Raw genomic sequence first — 22857 nt, forward strand, 5'->3', positions numbered from 1 at the left:
TTGGGCTAGCAGTCTTCCCTCTCTCTCTTTCTTTCCCATCTCTTTTTAAAGAGTTAGATTCAGTCATCACCTTTCTATTGATCACGTATCATTTGCATCTAGGAAAAGATGTGAACTCAGATATTCAAGAGGACGAGAACGATCACAATGATTTATTCATTTCTAAATCAAAAAAGTGGAAGGTAGATGAGAAGAGAGAGAATCTTCACGGGGAAGCAGGGAGAGAGAGAGAAGGCAGGCAGCGGAGAGGAGAGGAGACTGCAGGGCTCTGAGGCTGGGCTCCTCTTTCACACTAGCCTCCAGGCACGTGGTGTGCAAGTCCTGCTAATTACCAAGGTGAATCATGCTGCCGCTCTCTAATTAGCCAACATGACAATCTAATGGAAACATGCGGGCAGAGCTGGCACACTTAGAGAATCAACTCACAAAGAAAGACCCCTCTCTTTTACACTACCCTCCTCTTCCTTCCCCTGTGAAGTTCTATACAACTTACATTTCTCAAATAAAAAGGGGGCAGGCTGGTTGAGCTATTGTTCTCCAGTGCAGGTACAGTTTAGAAAGGAAAGAGGTTAAGAGAATATGAGGTAGTCTGGCTGGTTGAGATTTAGCTCTTCTTCTCTCCTCTGTGTGTGTGGTGTTTGTTCCCTAATTGAAACGTGTCCTCAATCCTGCCTCCTCTCCTCTCCCTGTTATCCCGGGAACGGAGGGAGGCTGGCTGGCACCCCGCCACGAGCGTAGCTCAGCGTACCCAATTCCCCTGTCGCTGGAGTCCCAAGGAGTGCTACAGCGCACAAAGAAAAAGTGGTCCTACAGGCTTCTTTTGCAAGAGAAGACGAGCTGCAATCTCCCTCTGAGGCAAATCTCCTTTTTTGTTGTTTTCCTTCTCATTACAGGACTTTGTAATATTCCAAAACACACAGGAACACCAAAGGTATTTTTAAAAGCCTGGTGATTTTTTCTTTATAATATGTCTTGAGGAAAAAAAGAAAGGGAAAAAACTGAGAGAAGTTGAAACTCCAGACAACAAAGCAACAAATAAAACAAAAAATAGTGCTAGTGTGGACTAGGCTGTGCATGTTGAGGAGTTCATCAAAACAGATCTTCATTCTGAAATAATTAAATGAACAATTAAATAGCCCCACTTTGATCTTTCAAACAACACTGATGAAAACCTTCAACAATGGGAAATATTTGAGAAGATGTGTGGATATCTGATATTTGCATGTATCTACATACACATTTGTAATAACCACTAAGAGGTCAGAGGTACTTAACCTCACTGTTTTTCCTGTAGTAGAACACAATCTTCCATGTACAGAGACTCTCAAAGAGCATATTTTAAAAGCCAAGCGTAAAAGTTCAATGAAACGGAGAGATTTACTGCCATGTGTTGGTCCTTACAGTATATTACCAAATGTCAGCGCTCTGTTAACTAGCCCAAACTGGCTTCATAATCATAGTGATTATTCTGACAGGCTTTAGCCCTGAGCATGCCTAACAGCGAGCGCTCTACACTGGGTACGATGGCGGGTTCTGTGGGGCCACGCGATGAGAGGCCGTGGACCACAGATACAACAGACACAAAAACACTAATAAACGCATGGCACTGTAGCCTTGTCCTCTGACACCTCTGACAATAGAGGAGAAATAGCGCTGCATGACGGGGCCTGTTGCACAAGCGCCTTTACAGGCTAAATGTGACCTGGTCATCTGTGGGGGATGCTGGGAAATGATGAACATGTGTCTTAGAGCCAATGATGTCTTGGAGCACATTGTTTACATCCAGAGGTTATAATTAAAATAAGTTGGCTAAATCTACAATATCTCTTGATGGAGGTGGGAAGAGAAAAATGTACAAATGTTGACCAGTGTTTCTATGTCATGTTGATGCTACTGACTCCAAGTCAATCCAGTAATACACTATGTGGATGTATGTAGATGTTTATGCATCTGGCTAGGACATACTGTACATATAGCGCCTCTTGCTTTTAATTGGTGCCATACAAGGTTGAGAGTTGAGCGAGGGCAGAATTCATTGCTGCGTGGATCAAGACATTTCATGATCAATCCTGGTGTGCAAACGAGGCAAGAAAAAACTCCCTTTGAACGCCTGAGGAGGAAAAATATTTGAGGAAAATTATTCTAACAAAAAGCTGAGAGATTCCCATTGGACAGCTCTCAGTTTCACACGGGTCTGAAATCACTCTGAGGTAAAGTGGAGCAATGCTGCAAGGACACAGATCCGACTGGCTGGATGAGAAGAGAGAGGAAGGGAAGACAGGGGCTCCCACATCTCACACCCCCACCCCAACACCCTCTCATCCCCCCTCTGGCCTGGAACGGCCCTGCTCGTGATGCTGATATGGGGGTGTCATTCAGAGCAACCAAGAGCTGTCTTAACAACAGTCTCACTGACAGTCCTTATAGTCAAAGACATAAACTGTATAGTGATATACCTCTAAATACTCTAGCTATGTTCAATTCTTGTGGAGGATCATCTTTATGTAAAACTCCAGTCTTGGATAGCAGCTGGGCGTGCAGGCTTTCATTCCAGCCCTGCAGTAACACACCTGCTTAGCTAATCATGTCCAGACTGAAGACCGTGATTAGTTGATTATATAAAATCAGGTGTGTTTGAGGAAGGAACAAAAGACAGGCTTCTGTGTCCAACTGTCCATCGCCTGATATTCCTCTGCAACAACATGTCACCTGATGATGCCAAAGTTCACCTCTTTCAATTCCTATTTTGCCCGGAAGTTTATCATAGGTGTATCAAGCTGTGATAAGTCTGTAACCCATTTTACAACCATTTCAATTATCTATATGTTTCATTTAGTGGGAAACCTGAAGCAAAAAGCTTGCACTCAGCCTTGGCATTGCATGTGGCGTATAAAATATAATTGGGCTTTTCCAATAACACATTTACCATGAATTATTTATGGTTTTCGACAAATTAGATTCTGAAGCCATGGCCCGAAACATCAATGACCTGCATTTCTTAGCTGGTTTGATCAAGAATGTAATTAGGAGGATAAGGGCCATCATCAAAATAAAAGCCTGTCCTTACAAAGGCAACAAATTCAAGGGAAACCATTTATCCCAATCAGCTGACAGACGTTTGACCGACTCCTCCCAACCAATCATAGGCTAAAAGCCAGAACCATCCCACTGGGAACAAACTGGTTGAATAAACATTGTTTCAACGTTATTTGTCAACGTATTGTGATGTGGAATCTATGTGGAAAATAAAAATACATTGAATTTGAAAAAAGTCATCAACTCTTATTTTGAGGGTAACATTTCAACCACAGGATTATGTCATCATGGTAACCAAATTGCAACATAGACAAACCTTGCATAAAATATGTTGAATTTGTACCTTTAAAACTACGTCAGATCTTCAACGTTATATCCACTTTCAGACAAAAAACAATAGGCTGGGCAGCACCTCCTACAAGAGAATTGATCTACCTACAGGTACTCTTTGACCTCCCATCCAGGGTTTTAACTGAGCCCTGATAAACTTTGATATTTGTCACTGACTATTACCAATGTGATATCATGAGAATGATTGTTGAGAGATCTCCACTTAAAAACAAAACAGATTCACTGTTGCTGTCGAAGTCATTCCAAAGGGCAGGTTTAACAGAGCAAAATAAATGTGACCAAATCAGTTAAAGAATAGAACTAAATCAAATCAAACTTTATTTAAAGTGCATTTAAAGTTTGATTTGATTTAGTCCTTTTCTTTCACTTAGATTTTTGGTTGAGATGGAGATGTAAATCCAACATATCAATTATTCATTTGTTGTCACGGCTCTTGTCGTAATGAGGATCGGACCAAAACGCAGTGTGATAAGTGTTCATGATTCTTTATTAACCCCCCCAAAAAACTAAACAGTTCTGTAAGGTGCATAAACTATACAGAAAACAACTACCCACAAAACACAGTTGGGCAAAAGGCTGCCTAAGTATGATTCCCAATCAGAGACAATGATAGACAGCTGTCCCTGATTGAGACCCATAGCCAGCCAAAACATAGAAATAAAGAAACTAGAATGCCCACCCTAGTCACACCCTGGCCTAACCAAAATAGAGAATAAAAAGCCTCTCTATGGCCAGGGCGTGACATTTGTAGACAAACTGGAATTAAAGCCAGACTACATCAGTGGCACAGAGAAGAAACTATCCAACAGAAGATAAATCTCCTTCAAATGTTATTATTTGATTGCATTGACAAGCAAACACATTTCAATATCACTTCTGAAATACAATACATTTAGCCTATTAACTTGTTGACAAGTTAACAAATGATATAGTTGGTTGAATTCCCATCTCCAACTCAACCAAAAATAAAAGTTACAGAATGGGATTAAGCCGGTGGTTCAGATGGAACTATCCAAGCTGTAGATACATCTCCTTCAAATGTTGATGTTGTTTGCGTTGTCAGCCAACCACAACTCAAAATTACTGTTGTAATACTGTTGTAATTGCCTAAATATATTTAAATCTCTTACAAGCTAATGTAACATTAAACCTTAAAATGAGTAACACATCCATGGCCTCATTGAGGTGACTGTAACTAAAAATGTCTTCTTATGTATTCATAAAAATAATGCATAGGTCGCTGCAGGTTTGTGGAGATTTTTACAATTGCTGTAATAATGTCGAACAGTATTGATCACTTGCACCATATCTTTTTTATGTAATTTCAATTGCAGCCCAGGTTGTTTGGTTCTGCACAGTGATAACACATTCATCGGTTGTATTAATACAAAACAAAATATCTAACATTGTATTCCCTTTTAAACTTAGTTATGCTTTTAAATGGTTGAACGTGCAGTGATATACTGTACTTTGGGTGACAACTAAAAATAAGACATTGTTTTTCCATTGGAATTTGGTTGTGATCTTATTTGATTGTGCTTTTAGATGGTTGAAAGCAGAGTGATACCACATTGGAATATCAATTAACTTTTGGCTGTCTTTTTGACTGGGTGAATATAGGTTGTAATCTCATTGATCAACATCTCAACCAAATATTACCAAGTTATCCACGTTGAAATGACGTGATGTGCCCAGTGGGATGTGAGGTCCTGGGGATGATGAGTTTAGACCAGAGAGAGTCTTCCTCTCTTCTCTCCCTGCCTCCAGATGGCGTTCTGATGATGAATCTATGGCCGCAGTGTGTCTGTGTGTCTGACACTGTGATGTATGTAGGTCTGGTCCACTCTCCCCCCCACCCCTCTCTCACCGCCTCACCTCCTGCCTCAGTGGGATTTCAGACAGAGCACACAGACCAGACCAAAAAATAAAGAAATGAGGAATACTCGTTTTGGCCATTGATTTTCACTGGGGGCATTTCTAAAATAGCCCATCTGACCTTTTGGGCGAATGTTTCTGAATGGAGGAAACAGGGGCGCTACACACAGGCCTTATGCCTTTTGCTATCTGCCTGGGCGGTACTGAAGGCTGACGGGGAAGGGGGATGGATTAGGTTGAGGTGGAAACTGGAGCGGTCTGATAGAGGCCACATGGGGCCAAGGCTGCCATCACACTACCAGAGTAGTGTGTCTCTATCATCCCACTCTGACTGGGTGTAATTCACCTGTATGCACCTCAATAAAGTTCCCCAACACCTCCCTGTTCCCTCCCCATATACCACACCTGCCTTTACAAACAAATCAGCACCAACTCAATTTCAAACACATTCCTTGGAACAAGTATATAACTGTCGTAGAAAATTATTTTCGGAAAGAGGGTTGGCAGGATTGTCCACCCGTCCATCAGTCACCTGGAAGAGCAGCTCAGCCTCATTATCCTGATGAAATTTGTGCAGATGTGCTGAACAAGGAGCCGCCACCGACAGACTCCCTCTGCGGTAACCGTGGTGACACAAACAGCTAGCTCTGTCCCCTTGAGCCAGTCAGGTGATGAAAACCAGAGAGGCACAGGACTGAGAAACGACGGCCATTAAGCAAAAAAAAGAGAGAAGGGGGGGATGAAAAAACGTGGAGAAAAAAAATTCCCCCTGTAGTGGTGTCATCCCTGACTGTCGCACTGAACATTACATAAAGTAACAATTTCACCCCCCAACCCCCCCTCCCTCTGCTCCTTCTGAAATTCTAAAATGAAAATGAGAATGTGCGCGTGCCACGTTTCTTTCTCAGAAGATAATCTGGCTCCATCCAGATGATGAGCGGCCTGCCACTTAACGGGGAGGAGATCCACTTTGATCACACCGCCCCGGGGCCAACCTATCGCAGCACAGCCTATTACACTGCCTCATTTGCATATGCAGCTAGGGCTTATGGGGAGGCTGAGATCTAGTCTCAAAGTTCTAAACGAATGAACAGAGCCAATGAAAGGCATCCCTTCACCACACACTGGTGTGGTGGTAGTGTATGATCTCTTTACAGAGAGCAGAGTGGAGAGGAGAGAAGATCCCCATTCTAATGTCCATACCATACCACTTGGATTGCATGTCCAATACATTGCTTCATACTAAGTGGTACACTAGTATGGACATAGAATTGAAATGGGGCTAAGCAGCTCTATGTTGCTAGAGATGTATCATGGTCTACAGTGCCTTCAGAAAGTATTCACACTCCTTAACTTTTTCCACGTTCTGTTACATCGTAAATTTAAAATGTATTAAATTATTTGGTTACTTGCCTACCCACGATAGCCCATAATGTGAAAGTGTAATTATGTTTTTAGAATATAATTTTTTACACATGAAAAGCTGAAATGTCTTGGGTCAATAAGTATTCAACCCCTTCATTATGGTAAGCTTAAATAAGTTCAGAAGTAAAAATTGCATACAATAATAGTGTTTAACATGATTTTGGAATGACTACCTCATCTCTGTAACCCACACTTACAATTATCTGTAAGATCCGTCAGTCAAGCAGTGCATTTCAAACACAGATTAAACCACAAAGACCAATGAGAGGAAGGAAACCGATCAGGGATTTCACCATGAGGCCAATGGTGACTTTAAAACAGTTACAGAGTTTAATGGTTGTGATAGGAGAAAACTGAGGATGGGTCAACAACATTGTAGTTACTCCTAAATATTAACCTAATTTACAGAGTGAAAAGAAGGAAGCCTGTACAGAATACAAATATTCTAAAGGCACTAAAGTAATACCGCAAAAAATGTGGCAAAGCAATTAACATTTTGTCCTGAATACAAAATGTTATGTTTGCTGCAAATCCAATACAACACATTACTGACTACCACTCTCCATATTTCCAAGCATTGTGGTGGCTGCATCATGTTATGGGTATGCTTGTAATTGCTAAGGACTTGTGAGTTTTTCAGGATAAAAAATAAATAAAATGGAGCTAAGCACAGGCAAAATCCTAGAGGAAATCGGGTTCAGTCTGCTTTCCACCAGACACTGGGAGATTAATTCACCTTTCAGTAGGACAATAACGTAAAACACAAGGCCAAATCTACACTGGAATTGCTTACCAAGAAGACAGTGACTGAGAGGCCAAGTTAAACTTTAGACTTAAATCTACTTGAAAATCTATGGCAAGACCTGAAAATGGTTCTAAAGCAATGATCAATAACCCATTTGACAGAGCTTTGAGAATTTTGAAAATAATAATGGGAAATTGTTGCGCAATTAAGGTGTGGAAAGCTCTTAGAGACTTACTCAGAAAGACTCACAGCTGTAATCTCTGTCAGGTGCTTCTACAAAGTATTGAGTCATGGGTGAGAATACTTATGTAAATTAGATATTTCTGTATTTAATTTTCAATACATTTGAAAACTATTCAAAAACCCGTTTTCACTTTTGTCATTATTGGATATTGTGTGCAGGTGGATGAGAAAAACATTATATTTAATTTTGAATTCAGGCTGTAACAACAAAATGTGGAATAAGTCAAGGGGTATGAATACTTTCTGAAGACACTGTAGCTGTATAATTGAACAAATAAGCACAGTAGCTTCCTACTATATTTTTTATATTTCCCATTTGTGCGCCAAAGCCATTTCAATGTTTTAAACCAAAATTTATACATAACTGTGACAGTAAACATTTTTCTATCAGCTTTTACAATGCAAATGGCTCTACAGAAAGTGCTATGGTGAATATTAAACCGGTATTCACAACACTGATAGGCTCCCCAATCTATCTCTTTGAAAGAGCCATGCACAATGAACAGCAGTCTCCAAAAGGTTATCGGGAGCCAGAAAAGAGAGAGGGAGAGAGAAAAGAGGAGGAGGATCTCTTTGGTGTGGTGTGTCTGTTCTATAGAAACCACTTTTCCAAACGAGGCGGACATCAATCAGCACAAATAATTCCTACAACTTTTTAAGTCAGACCTTTAAATGGCATTACATATGTAGCGAGGCATGAAAAATGTATATGTTGAAGTCTTGGGAAAATGTCAAGGGTAATGATCTCCAGCACAGCGCTTACCTCCTTAGCTTTTTGTTTCAGCCGAGCCTGCTCTGGGTCCTCTTGCCTGGAGCGACTCTGCAGAGTTAAGGAGGGGGGGAACACACAGGTTAACAGCTGGTTTAAGGACCCCCTCATCTGTTGCAGCCAGCACAAAAATAGTACAAAATGGGAACAGGATACAAGGTGTCAAGGACATCGTATTTGGATTCATAGAAGTGCAATTGAGCGCCCAAGGCCAGTGCCCTTTAAACCTGCGCCAAATCCTGCCGTAAATAAGCTGCTGGAGGGAGATTCTAATCAAAGGAGGTTATTAAAAATTCTGCACGAGCCAGCAGAGCACACAGGGCCGGGAGAATGTGCTCAAACTCAGAAAGTCACAGGCACTGGCATTCTGTCTGTCTGTCCCTCTTTTGTTCCAGTGCCATTGATGTGTGTGTGTGTGTGTGTGTGTGTGTGTGTGTGTGTGTGTGTGTGTGTGTGTGTGTATGCATACGTATCTCTCTAGAGTCAGGACCAGAGTCCACAGTACTGGAGCGCCACTGTAATTAGTGAGTGAGAGCTGAGCTGCCTGTGCAGCTTGTACCTGTCTGTGTGAGCTGTTAACCACAGGGCTTCCAATTAACCATACAGGGACTCTTCTAAAAGCTCACTGTTAGTGGCACCCTGCCAGATCACCACACTATCACAGTACTAGCCTACTGTAGCTATCAGCGACGCAGTGTACTTTTCCTATGAGTCTATGAAAGAAAGATTGATACACTGTTGAATGTTCCCGTAGTTTTATTGTACAACGTTTCGACCCGTAGGTCTTCGTCTATGCTATGGTAATACAGGCAGCTAACAGTGCTGCCCCCTGCCATAGCAATGGGAATAATTCTATAAAAAATTCCTGTTTAACTAGCATAAATTCATTTAGCTTGAATGAAGGTTAGGGATATGACTAGTAATGGTCCAATGTGTCTTTAACATTGCCTAACCTCTCTAAGAGCAGGGTCATCCCGGTGGTGTTAAAGACTACTTCATTAATATCTCTGAACGTGATGCTCCTCGCGATGTTTCTTTTTCTACTATAAGCAATCAAATGCTATTTGCCTTCAGTGGTGCTGGAAAGCAAGAGTCTAGCTACCCGTGCCCTGGCTCCCTCCCTCCCTCCCTCCATCCCTCCCTCCATCCCGCCTTCATGAACAGATGCAGTCGTCTTGCCCTGCTCCTTGCTAATTGGCTTTAAATATATCAGGCGGTTCACGTACTGGTCGGTGTCTCAACTAAAACTAATGCATTTGCCCTCCAGTCGGTCGGAGCATCCCTGAAGACCTGAGTCATATTTTAAATGGACGGAGGAGTGGGAGCGGAGGAGGGGATTATTTCAGTAGATTCTTATTTGAGAGGTCAAATTATAAGGGAGCCCCAGCGTGGAGCCTGGTCGTCAGCGGGGAGAAAACAGGGACAAAGATGGACTGTTTATAAAGGGCCATGGGGGTACTGACATGCTTTATTCTCTCTCTCTCTCTCCATCTCTCTCCATCTCTCTCTCTCTCTCTCTCTCTCTCTCTCTCTCTCTCTCTCTCTCTCTGTCTCTCTCCATCTCTGTCTCTCTCCATCTATCTCTCTCTCCATCTCTCTCTCTCTCTCTCTCTCTCTCTCTCTCTCTCTCTCTCTATACTGTTTGAATACATCAGTTAGAGAGTGAAATATACTGTAGAAAGTGGAAATGGACAAGTCAGATGAATTAATGTGGCCAGATAACAAAATAAATAACAAAATAAAACTTGGTGCTTAACAGCTTTGCTGTCAAGGCAGTAGTTTCCTAATTACCAACTATAACAAAAGCAAGGCGGGTCATTGTTCATCAGTCTGAATGTTTCTAATGTCCTGCATGGCAGGCAGGGCCAGACCATAACAATGCTGTTAACACAGGAAAGTGATAATGCAATCAGCTGTGGGACATTGTCTCTGTTGAAGATGTATTAAATGAAGCAAGCTTCTCTCTAATGTCTCACCGTGGGGCATTTCCCTTCAAAACACATTCTGTTGGTGGTGACAGTATTGAACCTTCGCATCATACTGTATGTCTAATGAATTTATGTACCTGTCTTATTTGATAGATTGTATGAAGCATGTGAGAACTTATTCAAGTCATTTCATAATCTTATACAAGTTAAGTGTGTGCAAGAAGTGTTTACACCAGTATCAACAGCCTGAGTGTGACTGGATGGACACACATGAGTGTGCAGAGACGGCCTAGATGCAATTCATCTGTTCTGAGACTCTGTAAGGCTCTCTGAGGCTCTCCTGCCCACTACTGTTGAAGCTGGTTCTCCTGAGTACTGAGATGGCTGACATGATACACTTTTAGCTCTGGGCCTGTCAGCGGGTATGTGAGGAGGATCAGATCAGAGGAATGTATAGAGTTCCACAGTGGTTCCTCTGCTTGTTGTGTTGGGGACAATGAGAGGACAAAGGAGCCCTAGAGCGAGGGGGCGGGAGAACACACTGAGGTCACTCTACGGAGGGCGCACTCGGTTTCATCTGTTAGCTAGGGCCTGGGCAGGAACAGCGAGGACACCACACTGCCCTAGACACTGACAAGGAACACACACCACACCACAGCTAAACACTACCTTACACACTACCTAACAAACCACCTTACACACCACCTTACACACTACCTTACACACTACCTTACACACTATCTTACACACTACCTTACACACCACCTTACACACCACCTCACACACAAGTAACACACACAATAGCAACAGAGCTACAGTCCCTACTAGAGGTCGACCGATTATGATTTTTCACCGCCGATGCCGATTATTGGAGGACCATAAAAGCCGATACCGATTAATCGGCCAATTTTTTATTTATTTATTTGTAATAATGACAATTACAACAATACTGAATGAACACTTATTTTAACTTAATATAATACATCAATAAAATACATTTAGCCTCAAGTAAATAATGAAACATGTTCAATTTGGTTTAAATAATGCAAAAACAAAGTTTTGGAGAAGAAAGTAAAAGTGCAATATGTGCTATGTAAGAAATCTAACGTTTCAGTTCCTTGGTCAGAACATGAGAACATATGAAAGCTGGTGGTTCCTTTGAACATGAGTCTTCAATATTCCCAGGTAAGAAGTTTTAGGTTGTAGTTATTATAGGAATTATAGGACTATTTCCCTCTATACCATTTGTATTTCATTAACCTTTGACTATTGGATGTTCTTATAGGCACTTTAGTATTGCCAGTGTAACAGTATAGCTTCCGTCCCTCTCCTTGCTCCTCCCTGGGCTCGAACCAGCAACACAACTACAATTAGCGCACGCTAACTAGATAGCCATTTCACTTCGGTTACACGAGCCTCATCTCGGGAGTTGATAGGCTTGAAGTCATAAACAGCGCAATGCTTGACGCACAACGAAGAGCTGCTGGCAAAACGCACAAAAGTGCTGTTTGAATGAATGTTTACGCGCCTGCTTCTGCCTACCACCGCTCAGTCAGATACTTGTATGCTCAGTCAGATTATATGCAACGCAGGACACGCTAGATAATATCTAGCAATATCATCAACCATGTGTAGTTAACTAGTGATTATGATTGATTGTTTTTTATAAGATAAGTTTAATGCTAGCTAGCAACTTACCTTGGTTTACTGCATTCGCGTAACTCCTTGTGGAGTGCAACGAGAGAGAGGCAGGTCGTTATTGCGTTGGACTAGTTAAGGTTGCAAGATTGGATCCCCCGAGCTGACAAGGTGAAAATCTGTCGTCCTGCCCCTGAACCAGGCAGTTAACCCACTGTTCCTAGGCCGTCATTGAAAATAAGAATGTGTTCTTAACTGACTTGCCTAGTTAAATAAAGATTAAATAAAGGTATAAAAAAAAAACGTAAAATCGGCGCCCAAAAATACCGATTTCCGATTGTTATGAAAACTTGAAATCGGCCCTAATTAATCTGCCATTCAGATTAATCAGTTGACCTCTAGTCCCTACACTGGACTTCATGGTGTATGAGGTAGGCTTAGAAATGGGGAAACTGAAACTGGTAAGATTTCAGCGTATTGCTAAATTGGGCTAAATCAAATCAAATGTATTTATATAGCCCTTCTTACATCAGCTGATATCTCAAAGTGCTGTACAGAAAACCAGACTAAAACCCCAAACAGCAAGCAATGCAGGTGTAGAAGCACGAGATCAGGATTGAATGTGAAAACACTTCCATGACTGTGTGGTTGTAACTAAAAGGGATATATGCCTTTATAACAAGACGGCGACTAGGACTTACTTTAGCTGCTTTGAGTAGGATCTCTCTCTCCTGTTCATCCTTCCTCTGCTTCTCTATCCTCTCCAGCTGCTCAAAGAACTTTAGCTGCGACCGCACGTCTGCCGACTGCTCAAACCACTCCTCATCCTGCAGAGAGACAGAGAGGGAAAGAAAGAAAAAGAGAGTGAGTGGAGGAAAAATAACTTAAGATACTAAGAAGATCCCATTTTAATTTTAACCACAAGTCTGGATAAACATATTACTACAACTTTAGACACCTCGTCTCTCTCAACCACCAGTTTGGATAACTAATCACAACTTTTCTTTGTTTACAGGTATCACCGCTTCTCGTTGTGTTAAATATGTTGTTCTGCACTTGGGAGATGGGAAGATGAGACAAGTTTCAGAAGGAAAACAAAGTTTGTGGGTCATCAAAAAGTTAATATGACAATTGTTTATTCCCTGTGTGTGTCTCTGTCGCTCTGTTCTCCCCCAACACCCTTTATCAGTTTCTCTCACTCTATCTCCCTCTCTGTGGCGATGTGAGGAGCTGGGTGGCAAAGCAGAGCACAGAGTGGAGTGACATCTGAGGGTTTGTCACCACGCGCACGTCTCTCTCATCCTTCCTCCCTCCTTTGTTCAGAGCTGAGCCTGCACTCCTCCCCTCCTCTGTAACTCAGTCGAGCCGTGCTCTCTCTTTCAGGCCGCCCGCCCGGGTTGGTTTTTTGCTGATGTCAACAGTGGCTTCACAGAGACGAGGAGACTTCACGCTTCTAACACGCCTCATTTACAAACCGCAAAAAAGACAAAACAAGACAGGGACAGCTGTAGCCCACCACCCCTCTCCTCTGCCTCACATACAAACAGGAAAACAGCTTTTCAAAGTTGCTATGTTTTTGGCTTTCTTTCTTTTACAAGGAGCAGAGTTGAATTGACTTTATTGAAACCCAATTAAATGTGGTTACATTGCTATATTCAAGGCTAAAAGTTAATGTTACCCATGCTGGTGTGCCAGACAGAGGCCTGAAAAAGATCTACCAGGTATTTTTCAAGTTCTAAAGAATATGTTTATGTGGAAACTGTGCTATGTTGTTTATCACTTAAGTGTAAAAAGCGCCCACCTCCTCATAGGTATGTCTGTCTCTGGCACGACTACTTACTTTACCACCGTCCATCCTGTGCTGTGCGATGGAGGAGACCTTCTCCAGCACAGTGCGGAGTCGGGACTGGGTAGCGTGGGAGATGAAGTTCACAGCCTCCATAGGAACCTCTGACACGCCAAACTTCTTAGCTTAGGGTCACACACAGACAGAAGGACTCCAACATTAATACACGCTGATCTCCCCAAATCCCAGTCCAAAAAGGCTTTTCATACTACTGAACCAAGCTGAGCCGAACCAAACCAAGCTGTAATGAGCTGGCCTGGTTCCACATCCACCATAGTTGTTGGAACCATGCTAAAAAGGAGAAAGCAAAACATCTGTGCCAGCACAGTTTGGGTTAGGTCAGGACGATAGTGTGAAAAGGGTATTTGTTTAATAATGATAAAGCTCTGTCTAGATGTTTCACAGTTCTAGTGCCATGTTGAGAATAGTATCCATGTATGAATTGCCAAGCTTACTCTGCAATCTTTCATGTGTGTAGCTGCAAACAACATTAACTTTAAAGGATCATTTCGACTAGTTTTCTGGCAGTAAACAGTTTGTGAAGTCATAATACAGAGGACAGAGTTTAGGAGGTTAGGATCTGTTTTTCTTCCTTTTTAATATTCCATTAACAGAATGTTCTCTCTGGTAGACTTTTAAGTAAACCACACCAATGATTTAAATCAGCCGTACTGTACACACATCTTTCCCAGTCTAACATCTTGAAAGGATCGAGATCCGTATAAGCCTGATAATTAGTGTGAAAATTCAAAAACATTTTCTCTGGTTCGTAAGCGATGTCAAAAGGTAACATACTAAAGGCTTCCACTCTCCTACAAACTGAGATCTTTAAGGCACCGAGACAAAGAAAGACAAGTTCTCTATGAAATAATAAATACCTTCCTCAGTGTACAATGTAGTCCACACCAGCCCCTCACTTAGGACTATAGGAGAGCCTAAACAGCATCGTATTGCTTTAGTGTTTCCAACCACCTCAACAGGCTTTATTTTGTACTGTTTTTACTGGTAATCTCATCTACCCTTAAATAGAGAAAAGTGAACTTTCTGCACTGAACACGAGTGAGTCTCTCTGGAGTTGAGTACTTCTGCATGTGTCTCTGCAGAATTGGACCTCAGAGGTACCAGTACACATTTACTTTGAGAGGCTATTCTAGAGAACTCCAGCTGTGCATATGTTCTAGGCCCCGGGAGTCAGGGGGGAGTTGCTGCTTGCGGTTTCACAAATGAAACTGGCCCACGGCTCAAGGACAAGCCTGAAGAATGATGGGAGGGGGAGAAAGAAGAGAGATAGAAAGAGAGAAGGGGGGTGAGAGGAGAGAGAGATGGGAAGAGATAGAAAGAGAAAAAAGGAGAAAGAAAGAAACAAACAGGGAGAAAAAAAACAAGCTCCTCTTCTCCCAATCTGTGTGCGGACATTCTGAAAGACACAGGGTTCCCTGGTCCTCACCGGGTCTGAATCTACCCTGCCCCGCTATACATCTCCCTGTCCAGTGGTGGCAGCAGAGAGCAGAGAGGGCAGCATGAAGCAGATGGGTGAGTCAGGGCTGTGTACCACTGTGTGAGGAGGACCACATCCCCACTAGCCTCTGATTGAGCAGAGTTGGCAGGCTGGGGAGCCTCCCTTGGTTCTGCTGCCAGCTGAGAGTTCTCCACAGCCCATCACTGACACAACAAAGCCGCCTAAGTGCCACTTCCCCAGCAGGGGGCACCATGGCCTCCCACCCACCCGGCCCCCGCACAGCACCAAGCCCCCAGAGCAAGATTTACATTTTTAACCCCCTCCTCCCCAAGGCGACAGGATAACAACCTCACCAATGTACTGTCTAACAGCACATGACCTCTGGGCCTCATTGTCACTGTCACTGTGGATACTTAGGTAAAACAAGAAAAAACATCTTAGCGATAAAACTCCCTGTTGTGCTTGAATTCTAATCTACTGTGTGACTTATAATGCAACTTGTACTCAAGATTTAGTTGTTAATGGTAATATATATCCGTGTATCATCTCAGATTCACAAATAGGACAGTATCTGAATGTGGAGATCCAATCAAAGGACAGAAGAAGAACAAAATCCAGTCTTGTAACTCTGAACTCTCTTCCTTCAGTCCACAGGACAATCTGACAAGCAGCCTTCAAAAGACAGCTCTATAAAGTATTTATGTCAGGGCCTGGGGTCTAGTAAGTTCAGACAGACACTGAAGAATTCATTAAAGGAGGTGAAAGAACTGTTAAGTGCACCAAGTTTAAAATGAGGGAGGGCAGAAAGGAGCGTCTGCTCCGGCCTGGCCTGTAACCTCCCATCAGGGGAAGTAAATCAAACTGTCTGTCTTTACTGATGACACTACAGATGCAGAAACAACAAGGAGAATACAAGAAAACACAAAGCTAACAGATTGATTTCATCACACACAGACAGGGGTATGACCTATATTTTCTAAACCAACACACGTTTGAAGGAACATGATTCTGTTTGGTACACGTTCATGAATAAATTCCAGATCAATCTGAAGATAATAATCACTATGATGAAAATGAAGATCGGCATCATTGGCAACACTAGATGATAATGGAATTATTATTATGGACCTGGAGATAGTACTAACCGTGAAGACAACAATACTGTACATGATTCCACCTCAATTCTCTATCATTTAATGACTTTAAAGACTTACTGTGTATGCAACTTCTAATGTTCTATTGTTGTGAACAAGTCCTCATCATATACAATATGGGTATTCTCCAGAGGTTTCTCTAGTGAGGGTGTCATCATGTACTGTAGTAGTGTACTGTCCGTACCTGTCTCCAGGATGCGTCTGTGTAACAGGCCCGGGTGAAGGAAGGCCTCATCTTTACAGGAGCGGATGTGTGTCCCCACCAGCTCAGAGTTGGTTGCCAGGATACGAGCGCTCTCTTCATTCAGGTTCACCCCCGCCATGGACGCCACATCGTTAATGTCATCATCATCCCTGGAAACAAATAGATGGAGGATTCATGTTTTAAGGGTTCTACAGATGTAGTTTTTTTCTGCAAACTTGTAGTGTATTTGAGTTTTAAAAATAAACCTAAAGTTGTCATTTCCACTTAGAAATGTCAGACTTGTTTTGCGCTCATGAAAAATGTATCAACCCCGACAAAGATTTAAATGAATTATAATCCACATAATAATTCAAATGTCCTGTTGCTGCAGGACTATTTTCCTGCTGTAGCAAACTGGCTCAACTTAAGAGCCTACATCTGTACATTAGCTCTTACAACAATGTCTGTATAAAACAATACTATATGTCTCCCTTTTACAGTATTAGTTTGCATGTCCCTATAGACAATTACAGGGCTGTTCCTGTGGAAAAAGGACTCTGATTTTCTCATTTCATTCAAGGTGCAATCGTACAGGGAATGTAGTGTATGCACTTGCATTGTTATGATTCAGAGGTGTATAAGCTGCTCATAAATAATACACTATTTTAATAGGTTTTATTCCATCCAGAGTCCATTTGAGTCAGCATATAGTAGGGTTGACAATGTTTGGATGGCGGGGAGCTGGGTAAGGATGCACAGGAGGATTGGAACTGCTGTGTGATGAATCTGGCAATATACTAATATCAACAAACACTGTATACAGACCACTCTGCTGAGAACAGCAATATCATCCAGTACACGTCCAGTGGAAATATCCACCACCATTTTGATTCACAACACGAGCTGGCTTTTCAATACATTGTTCATTTTCTTACGTTTGAGCTTTTTTAGAATTCATATATAGGTTTGGATAACTAATATGTATTAGATATCGTATTTGAGGTAAAGAGTAACAAGGGGATAAAGGACCAATAAGACCTATTGAGGTCAAGGTCCTCCCCAAGGATGACCATTATTAAAATAATAGAGTGTCTGACCCAAACAGTTCACCTTTAATTCTAGTTGTTGGGTGAATCTGAAATTGACAGTCGCCAGGCCTAAATCCTCTTTCTAGTCTCTATGAGTGAGTGCTAATGACTACTGTACCCTAACAGGGGAACGAGTGCTGTGGTAACCTAGTTGTGGCTGGCAATGCCCTTAGCTGATCATCCATGGAAATACTGCCTCCCTCCCTCGTCCGCTGGGCTGGAGGAACTACTGAGTGGCGGTGACAGAGGGCACAGAGATCCACAGAACACACACAGGGCAGCCGGACACTCCCTCCCTCGCCCATTCCATCGCCTCCCCTCTAAACTAATTGGTGTTCGCACCGCCAGCATTCGCTGGTTCTGACCGTCAGTGTTGTGGAGAACAAGGCAGCACGTTGATGCGTCAGCGGCAGGCATCGCACCCCGCTGATGTCTTCCTGTTCCTCTGTAATGTGACGAGCACCTATATGAGTCCTGACATCCCGGCAGGAGGTTGACAAAGACGATTAGAGCTCCTTCCTGCACCAAGAGATCTCACTAGACCCTCTACTCACCCTGCCAGTCCCAGTCCTACTCTCTCTGAGTCTAATAATGAACCTCCATGTAGAATCTACCCAACAACACTCTCATGATACAGGAGAGTACTATGTTATTATTATATCTCTCCCTCCTACTGTAGGCTATACATCTTCATCTTCACCACCGTCATCTTCATCAACACTCAACACCCTGGCCTCCTAACCTCATTATCCATTAAATAAATAAACCTTACATAAATCATCATATGTATTGATGATTAAATCAGTTACACAACACAACTAGTGGACATGCTAAGTTTCTATGCAAACAACTACCTTATTCCTTATTCTTAATAGCACAGCTAGATGTCTCCTGTGTGTGTGTGTGTGTGGGGGGGGGGGCTACAACCAAACGGAAATGCAATACATGGTTGACATTATAAGGAGTGAATTAGATATGAAACGCACAAGAACAACAAAAAGATTCCTGAACGAATGTACAGTACCTTCTCCTCTCACTAATAAAGGTGAGATGAAATTAGATTCCACTGTGGAAGAAAAGACACCTCTCAATGATTGGTTTGGCTTTGCTGCGGGACATGACACCGAGAGCAACATGAATACTTATTCATGTATTTTCCATATCAAGCCTGGATGGGAGAGGGCACGCCATAGGTGGGGAGTTGGATTGCCCTGCCATTTAGAAGGTGCATGTGTATGTGTGGAAAGGGGGCATCCAATCCAGGATCCAGGGCCAGACAGGGATCGTCTCTGATACCTCCCCCCAGAGTGTGCCCCCTGTGCCAAGGTAGGGGTCGTCCACCGAGCCATCTGAGTGACTAACATCCCTGACACCCCTCCATGTAGCTAGTCGTACCTCACAGTGAGTGAGACACACACACATAGTCACACACACACATAGTCACACACACACATAGTCACACACACACACACACACAGTCCACTGCAGCTTCCTTAGTTCCTCAATGTGCACTACAGCCTGTCGCTTTAGACAACGCTGACTGCTGCCAATATGTATCAAAGCCAGTTTACTGCAGTTAAGCACGTTCCCTCACTGTGTGTCCGGCCTGGTCTGGATGTGAATGAGCTGGATGGGGGCCGGGGTAGAGGGACGTATGCCCCAGACCAGACATAGAGTGGGCTCACCGCTGGCATTTTAACCTTTATTTAACTAGGCAAGTCAGTTAAGAACAAATTCTTATTTACAATGACGGCCTAGGAACAGTGGGATAACTGCCTTGTTCAGGGGCAGAACGACAGATGTTTACCTTGTTAGTGCCTGGATTCGATCCAGCAACCTTTCGGTTACTGGCCCAACGCTCTAACGTCTGAGACGGCTGAGAACTAGGGGATGAGGGCCGGCTGTGATTAAAGCGGATGTTGGGTGTTTACAGAAAGCATGGAGACCATCTGCTTCCACTCAGCAATGTAAAACAACTGTCTGTCTGTCTGTCTGTCTGTCTGTCTGTCTGTCTGTCTGTCTGTCTGTCTGTCTGTCTGTCTGTCTGTCTGTCTGTCGTCACCACAAAGCACACTGGAACTCACATAACAACCCATCACAACCCATCAAAACACATCACTACACAGAACAGCACATCACAACACAGCACAATGCAACACATCACAGCACAACGCAGCACAACACATCACGGCACATCACAATGCAACACATCACAACGCAGCACAACACATCACAGCACAACGCAGCACAACACATCACGGCACATCACAATGCAACACATCACAACGCAGCACAACACATCAATGCACATCACAACACAGCACGGCACATCACAACACATCACAACACAGCACAACACAGCACAACACAACACAACACAACAGATAAATAAATACATAGGTCAAGGTGGAGTCACTAGAGGGGTTATGCCTGGTTGATTATTTTTGGAGCATGTTTGACTGGTTATAAACTAAATCTCTGAGATCATAGACTATTCAACCCCTATCCACTTATCTACTCAACCCTAGCATTATATTCTTTACAAAGGGAAACAATACAAATCTGATGTTACACAAAACACCATCTACATAGCACAACACTGGGGAGTGGAAGGAGGGGGGAGCATTTAAGATCAAACAAAAAAATGCCTACAGTACAATCTCAGTATCATCACTATTTTAAGGAGGGGGGAGACTCCCACCATCCCTCCCAATTTCTGGCCTATTGTGCACCCATGCTGGGAGGGAGTGGCTGAGAGTGCTCTGAGGTGAGAGGATATACACGCCACAGGGCTCTGTTCCAACATGCTCTTATGTCCTCAGGAGGGGAACAGTATAGAGGTACATACAGCCCTGCCCTACCAGGGACTACTACACTACACAGCCAGACAACAGGGATTCCTAATCCATGTCAACCAGCAGAGTAGAGGGGTAGTGCTGGTGAGGATATAGGAAGCCTATTTGATTGATCTGACATGAAACTAGTGTGTAGACTATGTACTGTATGGTTAGCCAGTATAGTGCACTGCTAGGGCAGGGAGGCAATGCGTGGTTTGTGTAAACATGGAGGCAGAAGCACCAGAGGGAAAAGGTTGTCAGTAACAAGCAGCCCTGACAGCTTAATTATCAAGGCCACTAAAGATTTATTGGTTTATCAATCAGGGCCCGGGGCGGCTAATTTCCCCTCAGGAAGGGAGGCCATTACCATGAACCCGGTGGCCTACTATGGGCTCGGAGCCAGTGGTGTAAAGTAACTAAGTAAAAATACTTTGAAGCACTACTTAAGTATTTTTGGGGGGTATCTCTACTGTACTTTTACTCACCTACATTCCTAAAGAAAATAATGTACTTTTTACTCCTTACATTTTTCCTCACACCCAAAAGTACTCGTTACATTTTGAATATGTAGCAGGACAGGAAAATGTGAATACATACGCACGCACACACAAACTACGATGTGCGCAATCACGCATGTACACACACACATAAGCACCTATACTTATAGGTCAGATCGTAAAGAACATTTTTCATGAAGACGTTTTTTGCAAAGATGAAACGAGCTGAAGAACCTGGAAGGAGGGTAACCATAAACACCTATATTAACAGGGGGTAACCATTAACATCTATATTAACAGGGGTTAACCATAAACATCTATATTAACAGGAGGTAACCATAAACACCTATATTAACAGGGGTTAACCATAAACACCTATATTAACAGGGGTTAACCATAAACATCTATATTAACAGGAGGTAACCATAAACATCTATATTAACAGGGGTTAACCATAAACACCTATATTAACAGGGGGTAACCATAAACACCTATATTAACAGGGGGTAACCATAAACACCTATATTAACAGGAGGTAACCATGAACATCTATATTAACAGGGGGTAACCATAAACACCTATATTAACAGGGGGTAACCATAAACACCTATATTAACAGGGGGTAACCATAAACATCTATATTAACAGGGGGTAACCATAAACATCTATATTAACAGGGGGTAACCATAAACACCTATATTAACAGGAGGTAACCATAAACATCTATATTAACAGGGGGTAACCATAAACACCTATATTAACAGGAGGTAACCATGAACATCTATATTAACAGGAGGTAACCATGAACATCTATATTAACAGGGGGTAACCATGAACATCTATATTAACAGGGGGTAACCATAAACACCTATATTAACAGGGGGTAACCATAAACATCTATATTAACAGGGGGTAACCATAAACATCTATATTAACAGGGGGTAACCATAAACATCTATATTAACAGGGGGTAACCATAAACATCGATATTAACAGGGGGTAACCATAAACATCTATATTAACAGGGGGTAACCATAAACATCTATATTAACAGGAGGTAACCATGAACATCTATATTAACAGGGGGTAACCATAAACATCTATATTAACAGGGGGTAACCATAAACATCTATATTAACAGGAGGGTAACCATAAACATCTATATTAACAGGGGGTAACCATAAACATCTATATTAACAGGAGGGTAACCATAAACACCTATATTAACAGGGGGTAACCATAAACATCTATATTAACAGGGGGTAACCATAAACATCTATATTAACAGGGGGTAACCATAAACATCTATATTAACAGGGGGTAACCATAAACATCTATATTAACAGGGGGTAACCATAAACATCTATATTAACAGGGGGTAACCATGAACATCTATATTAACAGGAGGTAACCATAAACATCTATATTAACAGGAGGTAACCATAAACATCTATATTAACAGGGGGTAACCATAAACATCTATATTAACAGGGGGTAACCATAAACATCTATATTAACAGGGGGTAACCATAAACATCTATATTAACAGGGGGTAACCATAAACATCTATATTAACAGGGGGTAACCATAAACATCTATATTAACAGGGGGTAACCATAAACATCTATATTAACAGGGGGTAACCATAAACATCTATATTAACAGGGGGTAACCATAAACATCTATATTAACAGGAGGTAACCATAAACACCTATATTAACAGGGGGTAACCATAAACATCTATATTAACAGGGGGTAACCATAAACATCTATATTAACAGG

At 42.3% G+C, this 22857-nt stretch overlaps 1 protein-coding gene across 2 annotated transcripts in view; it reads right to left on the bottom strand.

The window, feature by feature from the left end:
• The window catches only part of LOC110526966 (transcription initiation factor TFIID subunit 4), a 108606-nt gene that overhangs the window by 47303 nt on the left and 38446 nt on the right, over positions 1 to 22857 (bottom strand). For both annotated transcript variants that reach the window (XM_036980974.2, XM_090238867.1), the window contains 4 exons: positions 16654 to 16823; positions 13851 to 13981; positions 12712 to 12837; positions 8439 to 8495 (listed from right to left, as the gene is read on the bottom strand). In XM_036980974.2, coding sequence (XP_036836869.2) covers positions 8439 to 8495; positions 12712 to 12837; positions 13851 to 13981; positions 16654 to 16823 — 484 coding nt within the window. The remainder of the gene's footprint in view (positions 1 to 8438; positions 8496 to 12711; positions 12838 to 13850; positions 13982 to 16653; positions 16824 to 22857) is intronic.

Source organism: Oncorhynchus mykiss, chromosome 6, assembly GCF_057628025.1.
Source record: "Oncorhynchus mykiss isolate SJ-2025 chromosome 6, ASM5762802v1, whole genome shotgun sequence".
NCBI lineage: Eukaryota > Metazoa > Chordata > Actinopteri > Salmoniformes > Salmonidae > Oncorhynchus > Oncorhynchus mykiss.